The sequence below is a fragment of the Condylura cristata genome, unplaced genomic scaffold, assembly GCF_000260355.1.
Source record: "Condylura cristata isolate star-nosed mole 26May11 unplaced genomic scaffold, ConCri1.0 scaffold00009, whole genome shotgun sequence".
Lineage (NCBI taxonomy): Eukaryota > Metazoa > Chordata > Mammalia > Eulipotyphla > Talpidae > Condylura > Condylura cristata.
The window spans coordinates 44,657,287-44,669,560 of record NW_004567110.1 but is presented as its reverse complement, the minus strand read 5'-3'; the positions used below and the strand labels follow the sequence as shown (position 1 = coordinate 44,669,560).

The 12,274-nt window shown below is 35.1% G+C and overlaps 1 protein-coding gene across 1 annotated transcript in view; it reads right to left on the bottom strand.

The window, feature by feature from the left end:
• The window catches only part of TRPA1 (transient receptor potential cation channel, subfamily A, member 1), a 44,110-nt gene that overhangs the window by 25,752 nt on the left and 6,084 nt on the right, over positions 1–12,274 (bottom strand). The window contains exons 4-11 of the mRNA XM_004680025.2: positions 11,104–11,279; positions 7,800–7,907; positions 6,172–6,280; positions 5,562–5,707; positions 4,962–5,101; positions 3,379–3,427; positions 1,773–1,872; positions 1,070–1,170 (exon numbers count right to left, since the gene is read on the bottom strand). Of these exons, the coding sequence (XP_004680082.1) occupies positions 1,070–1,170; positions 1,773–1,872; positions 3,379–3,427; positions 4,962–5,101; positions 5,562–5,707; positions 6,172–6,280; positions 7,800–7,907; positions 11,104–11,279 (929 nt within the window). The remainder of the gene's footprint in view (positions 1–1,069; positions 1,171–1,772; positions 1,873–3,378; positions 3,428–4,961; positions 5,102–5,561; positions 5,708–6,171; positions 6,281–7,799; positions 7,908–11,103; positions 11,280–12,274) is intronic.

Sequence of the window (12,274 nt, the reverse complement as noted above, 5' to 3'; positions counted from 1 at the left end):
GGAAATGATGTTTTAAACCTGTCAACATGGCGGCCTTCCCTGGTGGCGCAGCGGGTTAAAGCACAGCACTAAGAAGCTAAAGCCACTTCCACATGAGTTCTATCCCCGCCTGCCCCGGAGGTGACCACATGGTGTGGCAGACCTCTCCTGACCCGCCCGCTGTTCCCCTCAGCAGTATACTTCGTCGATCTGCCTGTTCTGCTCCCCGCTCTGTCTCTGGTGAATCCTCTCACCCTCCGCATCTCTGGCTTGTACCCCAGTTCTGTATGAATAAATAAATAAGTCTTAAAAAAAAAAAACAACCTGTCAACATGTCATGTCACTGATGATGGAATATTGCTAATTCACATACTGGCCTTTCCCATTAACATACAATTTGTAATGGTCAAAGAAAGCTGATTATAGATGGGGATAAATGGAGACCCTCTGTTACTCTGAAAATAAATCCCAATTAATTTATTATTGTGTATGTGTGTATGTATATATATATGTATATATATATGTATATGTAGTCATCACTATTATGTTACAAATAAATATGCAAATATGGCATCATTATTATAAGTAATTGTAGATTTCAGAATCAATCAGCTTTGATATGAGAAAAACTCACATGTTTTACTCTTAGTAAGTGTACAAATCAATTTACCATCTAAATAAGCCAACTCAATGGGAACACATACACAAACGTATGTATATATATATATATATATATATATATATATATATATATATATATATATATATATACATACACACACACACACAATATTGAAGCTTCTGAGAACTCCTGAAGTGGTAAATGTACTTCACATTTTTTTAACCCAACATTTTCCAAATTTATTTGATCATAGGCCACCTACTCAGTCTCTCCCTTCCCTCCCTGAATAACACTTAAGAACTTAATATCAATGTATTCTCTTAAGAAAAAGAAAAAAGAAAAAAGATACATGTGTGTGTATATATATATGTATATATATGTATACACACACATATATAATCACACACTTATACACACACACACACACACACACACACACACACGTATAATCACACACTTATATATTACCTGCATAAACTCAGGTTGCAAGTTTTTTAATCCATAAGGCTGTTGTACAGTTAAATGCAGAAAATTACGTCCTAGATCATCTCTTATGTCTACATGGGCACCTGAAAAAAACACACACAAAAAATAAATATAACTACTATTCATTTATTTAAAGCATGGCCTATGGTGAGTTTTCAATTAACAAAAATAAAATTTTTGACCTAAAATTTTGCTAAATTTTAATACACAGGAAACTTTATATAGGAAAATTAAACATTTAAAAAATGGGCTGTGTGTGTATGAATAACGGGTAGGGGATATGTGACTAATTAACATTAATATATAAGTCTTTACATTTTAACCATTAAAGCAAGAAAGAAGGGAAGATACCACTCTTCTAAGTTCCCATCACACCAGGCTAGTATGTTAAAAACTTACAGTACCTACATCATATGGTATTAATTCATTGAGAGAATATAGATAAAATGCTCAGCAAAACGTCTGAAATGTAATTGCTTTATAAATACTTACTGCCAACCTGAAATTATCTAACTACTTCTCTTTACGTTACAGAAAATTATTCTAGACATGGAAAGTGTTCTATTTCTGTTTGCATATAGCACCTGGCCCAGTGCCTGACATACATAATAATATGATTAGTAAGTGTTTATCTAACCAAATTGAGTGGTATTTCAAAAGACTTGACTTTGTTCACTCTTGGTACCTTTAGAGAGTAGCAAATTTACAGTATTCCAAGATGCAGAAGTAGTTGCTAGTAGCAGTGGAGATCGTCCTTCAGAATCAGTGGCATTAATATCTGCTCCCTAAAATCAAACAAGTCATTCTATGCAGAGCTTAAGAACACACAAACCAGCTTACACTACAATTTAAAAAATAATGTCAACTCCCTGGCATAGTGTTCATAGTATGGTTAGCACACAATCATAAGACTGTAGACCTGCTAAATGTTTCTGTATCATTTATATATTGCAACATCAGGAGTCAAGGCATTTTTTAATGAATTCAACAACAAAATGTATCCTTACATGTTAATTCTTTGATTAACATCTCAAAAGCACTATGTCATTATTACCTAAGCCTTAAAAATAAAATCCTTTCACCAATATCTACGGTTTAATTACCACTGAAAATATATGGTAAAAATAGCCTTTCAAATTTATTATAACTGTGGTATTTTAAAACCTTTAAAAGAAAGTCTTCACTTTTTAAAAAACTTACTTTATTTGAAACAAAGAACTGAAATAAATGGAACTGATTCGAGCCCTAAAATAAAGTTGTAGTCAAATATAATTAACATTAGTACTTTGCTTTTTTCATTTTTGATGCATTTGTACTTTAAAAGTACAACACAGATGTACTTTTCAAATGAGTCAGTCAATGGTTATCATACTTGGTATGACAAGAAACAGAGGCTTTTTTAAAGTTCATGGGAAGAATTCCATCCTTTGGACAGCTTAAACCTTGCCTCGATGTTTCCCTTTTCTTTTGGAATCCCCTGAGCATAAAGAATGACAGTAGCAACCCTCTTTGAAAGCATGATGGAGGTCTGAGAAGTCCTGCCACAACAGTTTTCTTGCCAGATGAAGAGCTGCATTTGCAGAAAATCATGTGTGACGGGATTTAGTACATAATGCATCTTCCCAGAATTTTATGTAAATATTATAATTTCAGTAGTTGCTATTGGAAAAAACAGATGTTAAATACTACAACTAGAGCTGCATTCATTGCAGATGTACTGGAGCTTAAATAAATAAATCATATATTTATCTGTATAAAGGGCTTATTAAAATTTAACAAAAAAAATTAACCCAAAATTCTGTTAATTCCAACCACACAATGAAAAAATTCTGCTTTCAGTTTTTCACTGTTTGAAAGATGGCACGGAAGTGGCTTGGGTAAAAGTTTACGAAGGAAAGTGAAAGTGACACCTGCTACCTGGCCTGCTTCACCCTCAAAACCACCTGTGTGGTGCTGAGAGTCAGCAGAATCACCGAGCTAACACTCTCTTAGTCTAGTTCAGACATAGTGCTTTTTTTCTAGGCAAAGAGCTTTCTTTGTCATGGATCCTCCAACTCCCAACACCAAAAACATGGATATATATATATCAAATAGGCTTTGATGCTTCTAAATCATGGTAACTAACTTGTCCATTATGTAGTCATACACAACAAATTCCATCTACAAATATGTCAATCAGCTTTTGGTAAATGTATTTGCTGACAGGCAAGAAATTAAAATTTGATTCATTTTGCACATGCACATTATAAATTTTATATGAAATAAAATAAACATGCCAATGGAATAGTTACCACTGAAATTAAGTATTCTGCTAGTTCATGGTGATCAAATAGTGAGGCTCTGCAGAAAAAGAATTATAAACACATTAAGATCCTATTGCTATAAATGTAACCCATAAAGTCACTAGATTTGTAATGTCAATTTAAAAATCATTTAATGCTAATGTGATGGTGCATGGGAGAACTGGTGTTGGAAATTCTATGGGGCTACACCTGATATAAAACATATACAAATAATTAAATATAAAAAAAGAAAATAATAATAATTTAAAGATAAAATGACAGAGATTTAATAACCTTTTATAATATATAATTGATCTGATTAGGGTAGTATTTTAAAAATAGCAGGAGTAGAAAATGATCAAATAATACATCATAAGATTTTCTTCCTCATCTTTTATAAAGTCCATCCAATTTTCTCCACGTAAATCTTCTAAGAAGATGATCTGCTGTGAGCTATAATATCTGTCCTAACAAATGAAAATAAAAATGCGCTTGTTGTTATCACTGTGTATACGGAAATTAACAAGTTTTATGCAATATGTGCCTAAAATTCACCTGAGTGTTCAAAATGCCCCCTTTAGCAAAAGCTGTCAAGGCAGCATTAGCTCTCTTAAGGTTTTATGAATTCAAACAAGTCATTGGGAGAATTTAAGTCATTTTGGAATCACAGCATACTCAGTCATAAGGGAAAAATTAATGAATAAAGCAAATAAAAGTTTTCCATCTATATTAAAACACCACCATAACAAATGTTAACACTAATGAGTTCAAACTTTTTGCAAATCTCATTTTTTCTCCCTAATCACTGTTACCTCAGCTTTTCTTAGCCTGTTATATATAAATTTTGGGATCCAATTTTCTTCCCAATTTTCACTCAAATTCACAAGATACTTCATACTATTTAAATTGTGTTAAATCCCTTTATTAATTTTAGGAACTAAAGAACAACATTAAGGCCCCACTTGGTTTGTTCTTATTCCCTCCCATCTTGAATTTTGCTGAGGAAAGTTTGCTGCAGGCCAGTAGCATCAGTAGTAAGCATCCATTAAAAATGCAAAATGTCAGCAGATCTGGAATGAAAGCAGCCTGGCAAAGATTAAATGATCTGTCAAAGGTTACAAAGTCAGGAAAGGCTCCAGTCCCATTCTTACTCCAAAGCTCAATGTTTCAACTGAAATAATCTACTTAGATATGTGTATCACAGTAAGAAGGGGAGTAAATCCCAAAGGGCAAACTTTTCTTTGAAGCACAGACAAACTCCAGATGTCAATGGTTATCAGAAAGAGACTACCAGATTGTAGGTCAGAAGAACCTTCATCGGAATTGGTGGTGTGAGAAATCTCAGACAATCCAAGTTGAGTATTTAAGCCTAGTAGTCACTGGGCTAAGGATACTTATGGGACAAGAGCATAGATCTATTTCCCTAAAATAATTCCTTTTGGGGCATATTTGTATATTAAAGCCATGTTCTAGATGAACACATTTTAACTATACCCAGACCACTGCATTTTTAAATTTGTTAACCATTAATCACTTAAAAGATTTTTTAAATTCCTGTACACAGTGCACAGGATGATAGGTAGAAAACTTGCCTGTGAAGTGGTGTCTCCTGATTTCCATCCACTGCATTGACAATATCCCTGCTGTTGCCAGTATAGGAAGATATCATTAATTTAACAATCTCAGTGGCTCCCTGGGTGGCAGCAAAATGAAGGGCTGTGCACTTCCCATTCTGGAGAGAGGCAGCTGATATCAGAACCAATGTTTAAATTCTCAATTCAAAAATAGAACACAAATTCAGCTATGAACTTTTCTTCCTACATCAACTAACTCATGGAATATGGAATTTAAGATGGTGAATACTAATTTCATGTATTGAAAAATATTAATACAAAAATTACAGCTGGCAATTTTGCTTTCTTGCAATCCCAGCCCTGCCAGCAAGTTTACTACCAGTGTCTGCATGTGCCGCTTCTATTATCTGTAATCTCCTTTCGATTGTTTTTGGTAGTGCTCAAAATCTTTAAAAGAGATTAAAAATCTGAGTTCCCTTGCCATGTGTCTACATCAATAGCAGGAAATAATATCTGTATAGGTATAAACTAACTATGAAAGAACTGTGCAGAAAGAGCTATGCATCATTTTGGAAAAAAATAACAATTCTGAAATTATAATATGAAATGAATGTTTACCTCCATCAGGTCCAGCTTGGCACCATTATCTAGGCACATTTTAATCATTCCTAAGTCACCACTTTGAACTGCTAGGTGAAGAGGGCTAGATTTCCCATTATTCACAAAGTTAATATGAGACTGTCTTGTGTATCCATGTTCTTCACCTTTAAAAGAAAATAAAATTCGAGATAACAAATATCATAAACAAATAACATTTTAAGACTAATTTTAAGTCTTAAAAAAGTCTTAAAGGCCCTCCCTGGTGGCGCAGCGGGTTAAAGCACTGCACTGAGAAGCTAAAGCTACTTCCACATGAGTTCAAATCCCGCCTGCCCCGGAGGAGACCACATGGCGAGGCAGACCTCTCCTGACCCGCCCGCTGCTCCCCTCAGCAGTGTACTTCGTCGATCTGCCTGTTCTGCTCCCCGCTCTGTCTCTGGTGAAGCCTCTCACCGCCCCTGAGCCTCTGGCCTGTACCCCAGTTCTGTATGTACAAATAAATAAATCTTTAAAAAAAAAAAAAGTCTTAAAAGCCATACATAAATTCTGTTAAGTATTTTCATCAAATTGATAGCATCTACCATAATAGGTATCTTATAGGGTATACTATAGGAAAACCTAAACTCACCATACTTTAATATTATTTCCATGCATCTTTTGGCACCTGAAAATGCAGCCTGGTGAACAGGATAACATCCCCATTTATTTGATTTACATGGCTTAGCTCCTTTATTTAACTGGAGAAAAGGAAAGAATTTAAACAAAAATCAATTGACACACGTTATACCCAAAATCACAAGGGTAGACAAGAATGTACACACATCTCCCAGACCATTTCACAATTCTTTGTCTATGTATAACCACAAAGTAACATTCCAGAGGATATGAACTCTAGGTAAAACGTAATTTGGGAATGGGGTTAAGATTCTGAAATACAAGGGTTTTAAATTTTTCAAAGATGAAATTAAAAAGTAGATATAAAATTAACTATCTTAATATCTCAGTGAACATACAAAAATCTATAGAAGTGTGTTATGTTAGCTTATTCCAGAGTTTGGATCATGCATTTTTCCCTTTATATTGTTCCCTACAAGTCTTTAATTTTTTTAGTTAATTAAATTTTTTTAATTTATTCTTTACTAATTTAAATTTATTAATTCAACTTACTGTTTAACAGACTTTCAAGTTTTGGGGGATAGGATTGTGTATATGGAGCATTTGTCATTTAAATTCTCTATCAGATCCAGATAAATCCCTTTGTAATTTCTAATTTTGTTGGTTTGTGTAGTTTCTTTTTGCCTTAGTTCTCAATACTCTTATCTGTATTATCTTTTTTCAAGGCAGTAACTCAATTTATCAAATAATTCCAAAATTATTATTTGTTTTCAAATTTGCTATTTCTTCCAATTTTCATTTATTTGAAACTCTTGTCCTAAGATCTTGATCTGAACGTTATTCTCTTTTGCTCCACTCACAACAGTTTATACATACAAGAATACATACTTTTCTCAAGACAACTGGGTAAATGTCAGTACATAATAGTAAATTTAAACATTAGACAGATACAAGTAATTAAGTGATATTTGAAAGAACATTGTTTATCGGAACCCTAGTGCCACACCCAGAAAGGTGATGTGGAACAGGAGCCATTCCTGTGACAGGCATCTCCTGAATTTTTCCTGACCACCTCAAGAAAAAGGGTTTTACTTTTAGGAGAGAAGATTTTACTTTTAGGGCTGTGGTGAACACCTTCTTCATTGTATCACAAATAGGACTCCCATTTTGAGAACCCATAGCAGGAATTTTCTTCTTATCTCGGAAACATGATGGATATGCTTCTCTTGGCAATCTTATATGGTGTCAACAATAAGTCTGTAAGTGACTATATGAGTCTTTCTTTGACTATGAGAAGTGAAGAATCAGAAGTATTTTCCACTGCCATCCACATACAGATTAGCATATTTTATATTTTGTTATCTATCCTGACTGCCAATTTCATCTTCATTTGTCCTTTCTATACTTTCCTTCACTTTAATCTTCTCATATTTTGTTTAGTACTAGTTTTTTCTAATGTCAACTTTCCTGTTAGTCTCCTATGAGCAATCTCAGATCACTATAGACTTAGGGGACTTGTACATAAACAATACATAGAACTATTTTTTTTTTCTGATATTTTCTATTTGAGAGTTGTGGCATATAATAACCCATGTTGTACTGATGAGAAGACAAAGGAAACAAAAATATTAAAGTACAAACCAAAATTTGTAGTGCTTCACTATTATCCTTGGAACAGGCAATCACCACAGCTGTGTTTCCATTTTCTCCTTCCAAATTAAGATTAGTACTGCTGTGATCAGTCAAGACCTAAACAAAAGAGGGGAATAATCATCAAAACTTAACTTGCAGGTTTGCAAAGAAGGTACTTGACTTCCACTTGAATATAAGCTCTAGGATCCAGGGACCACGGCTTTATCTTCCTTCACCCATCTCTCATAGAATCTGACATAAAAGCTTCAGTATCTTGGGTCATCACTATATTTCTCAAATATGTGAAATAATTTTAATTTCTTTATCATATCAATTAAGAAATATTGAATTATGGAACTGGAAGTAGAATAAAAATTGAAGATACTAGTTAACATGGCTCATTGTATACTTGTGTTGAATAAGCACTGTTAACTAATACCTACAAAAAGCAAATTTGTTAAGTCATTTGGAATGTGTGGGTTGGGAAAGAAAAAGAGGAGAGAAAGGAAAGAAAGACTAAGTGAAGAAATGAGTATGGAAAAAGGAAGGAAATGTTTTGTTTTGTTTTTTTCCTTCTATGGTCATTTGTTTTTTAAATTAGATTGCAAGAATTCTGGGAAGCAGCAATTAAAACTCCATTCTCTTCAGCAGAGAAAAGAGTTTCATATAACACTGGTATAGCTTAACTCAATTAATTCAAACTTAGTCTGGAACAGAAACTGTTTCCATGATGTAAGAAATTAGCATTCCTTATAATATGCTTAAGCAACTTTCTAATAAAATTTAATTCAAGGCCCATTACTCTCTCATCTTGTTGCCTTTCAGCTTCTTACTGGCCAAGACTCTATACATCTTTAGCCAGCATTTTTACATTACATCAAAGAATATTTATTTAGTATAAACATCTCTCCTTAGAAAAATCTTTGAGTTGTCCTACAACAAGACTGTCAAACTGACATGTACTTATAATTATCTAGTAAGAATTTATTGAACAAGTTGTTTCCTAAACACCTTGACTATTTTTAAAGCACACAAGCTCCTACCAAGGCTACATTTTATAGAATGTACCCTGATAGATCAGCAACCTTGATTAAAGGATATCAAACTCATTACTAATTTATTTTAGTTTTGTCATTTGATAAAATTCTAGAGTCACATGTAAAGGAATTCACAGAAGTCTATAAGAGGAGATTTTTCTTTTTGTGCTTTGGAGTTGGAGATGGCTAGCATTTGTTCGCATACTGGTATACTACCATAAGCACCATCTTTCACAGTCATGTTAAATTCAGGAGTCCCAGAGAGAGCAACTAAACTGTGCAGCCATTTCAAACTTATTCAACACAGCACAAGACTGAAAGATCTGCAGGTGAGCCTCCAGGGGTCCCTCTGAAGAGAAGTCAGGGAGCCTCAGGAGAGGGTCATCCACTAATACTTTGAGGTTAAGCCCCAAGGCCTGCAGGCTATAGAAAAACAAGGCTGCCTACTAATTCCCAGGCCATTGTGCCTCAAGTCCTCTGGCAAGAGCTTGAGGTAACATCTATTTTTTTTCATTTGACTGGTTCTTGAGAAGCAGTAGGAGGTGGGGGGGGGGGCAGTGGTAGAGCAGACAATGGAAAAACATTCTCAACTGGCAGGTGTGGCAGAGGCTGGGCCCATGGACAGAAGTGGCAGAGGATGGCTACTTGCAAGAACACAGGAAGACATTACACAATTTTTCCTCCTTCTTTTTATTTTTGGTGAAGCAGAGGGCTTTGAAAATATAACCGATGAAGTTATTTGACTGGTAAGACCAAATAAAAGGAAACCAGTTAACTTAAATTCTCTTATAACCATATTTTTCTTCTTGTTCTGACATCACCCAGGAGAACTTTTGTTGTATTTATTTTACAAATCAATTGTGGGTTTGTTTCCAAATTTTCTTTTATATTTTTATATGGTATCAACTTTATGTATTTGTAAGTCTGAGGACTTGAGATTTCTAATTTACAATCATCTTTTCAACTGTTATTCTGTCTTTGATTCCCAAATCATGCTTTATAGCCAAGATTAATTAAGTTAATGTTCATTTTTTCCTCAAAAGAGGATTAGAGGAAGCACAAGAGCTCCTTGGAGAAACACCTGACATTTCTGAGGGCTCTCTACAGTCACGAGTAGCCCAACCCAGGTGATATAGCGGCAGCACCTGGCAAATGAAAAATGCAAACATTTAAGAAATAGTATTGCCAAAGGCCTTTCCAGTAAGTTCTTTGAGGGACTTCTCTGGCTCAACTCTCCCTACTCTTTCAGCTGGAACCCCCACTGACATATTCATTCATTCCTTCATTCATTCACTCAGTAGTGTTGAGAACTGGATTTATATTAAAATTGCTCAACCTCCATCAATGATAACCAGTCAGAGAGGAAGAAAAGCACATTATATTTGATTGCATTACACTACGTGTTCTAAGAATTACAAGAGAGCTGTATACAAGATACAACAGAAAAGCAGGAAGGAGGCTCCCTTCAGGCCCTCTATGCCTGATTTAAAGGAACCAGTGACTCAGAGAGCTGAGAGAAAAGATTTTGGGCTAGAGGGAACATGGAGGTCATGGATACCCCTAACTCTCTTTGAAGATTTTTAGACAAAATAGGTTTTAATGTGAAGAGAAGGACCAAGTAAGTCCCTCAAAATTCAAATGTTCTGAATTTCAAATAGTTGACATCATTCTTCCTGTATGTGAGGCTAAATAATTCTTTAACTCATTATTATTTATTTAACTCATCTGCTATGGTATAACCAATAATTCTTCAAAAACATTAATTGAGGAATCCAATTTAACTTATTAATTGGATTAATACATTGATTATTTAACTTATAATCAATCACCTCTTGATTTCTAATAAGTCAAATAAAAGCGACAGTGCCTTAACTTGCAAAGATGAGAACAAAGTTCCTAATTTTGGCTTTTAGCAGTTATACAACATTAAGAAAATTACCTCTGTGATTTAGTTTTCTAAGCTAGGAAGCAGGGATAACAGTCATACTTCAAACTTTAATATTTTATAGGAAGATTTAAATAGCTAAAGCATACAAAGCTATAAGGAAGATGCTCAGTACATAAGAATTATTCAGTTAAGGTAAGACTATTAATATTATCACAGGCATCTCTCTCACGATCACCACGTAATCAGAAATAAAGCAAATACTGTAATCATTAAGTTGCACTTGTGCTGCCAGCTTAGGCTGGCCACGCTTACCCAGACAGAGACACAGCCGTGGGCACAGACCCATGCTGTGAGGGTCAGTGCCCCGGGAGCTGGCCAGCACCCTTACCTTCACCACCTCGTTATGCAAGCCCTGAACAGCGAGGTGGAGAGGTGCCATCATGTTGCTGTTCCGGAGGTTTGGGTTGGCTCCTCTGCTAAGAAGAAACTTAACACTCTCAGCCTGGTTTTTTAATGCCGCCCAGTGCATAGGGGTATTTCCAAAATTGTCCATCACATTCAGCACTAGAAAAAGACACAGAATATGGAACAGACTGTTCTTGCACCGTTTGAAATTCCCACTGCATGTCAATTTGCTTCAAAACTCAGTGCTAAGCTACAATAAGGCTTTACCTTCCTAATGAAAAATAAGAATGCAGCTTCAGTTCTCAAGAAACCTCTATGGACACTTGAGGAGAGGCACAAAAGTGTGGTGCTGACTTTGTGGATGAGTGAAATGACTGTCCCGAGCATCCAAGAAATAAAGCCTCCTGTTGCCACATTTTTATCTGTGGTATTTGGGAGTTTTTGTAAAATATTGAACCCTGTGCCAGGCACTCTATGAGGTTCCATAGAACCATAGAATCATTATTTCATTTAACCCTCCAGCAGTCCACAAGGCACCTTGACCCATTTTACAAAGTAAGGAAAGGTCAAGATAGATGGGGCTTAGGGAGGTTTGAAATTTGCCAGTGTTATACCTATAGTAAGGAGCTCCCTAAATTACCCCTTTGAACCTCAGTTTTATCATATTCAAATAGGAAGGGGAGGTTAAGGGAGGAGAAGGGGAGGGAGAGGGAGAGGGGAAAGGGGAAAGAAAGGAAAGGGAGAGACAGGAAACAGACGGGGAGAAGGATATATGTGTCCTTCGCAATGTGTAATGCTTGGAGGAGCATTTTAAGACATTCCAAGACATTAGTGGAGTATTTGATCCATCCATAGCAATGGTTCAAAACGTGAAGAAGGACACACCACAAATAGCTAGAATTATAGTCATTCAGACTTGAGAAATCATTCCCTTGTATATTTCTGCAATAGAATATATTTTTCTATTTACTTGTAAGCTCAGTATAAGAATATATACTATAGTGTCTACATCAATTTTAAAACAGACATGACTTTTATCAACCATTTTAGTTAGTGGTCACATGTTTTTATGTCTTGAGGAGGGAAAAGTGCTCACTCATAAATGTGATTTGGGAATCATTTATAATATCTGCAAAGCTACAGCCATATTTCCT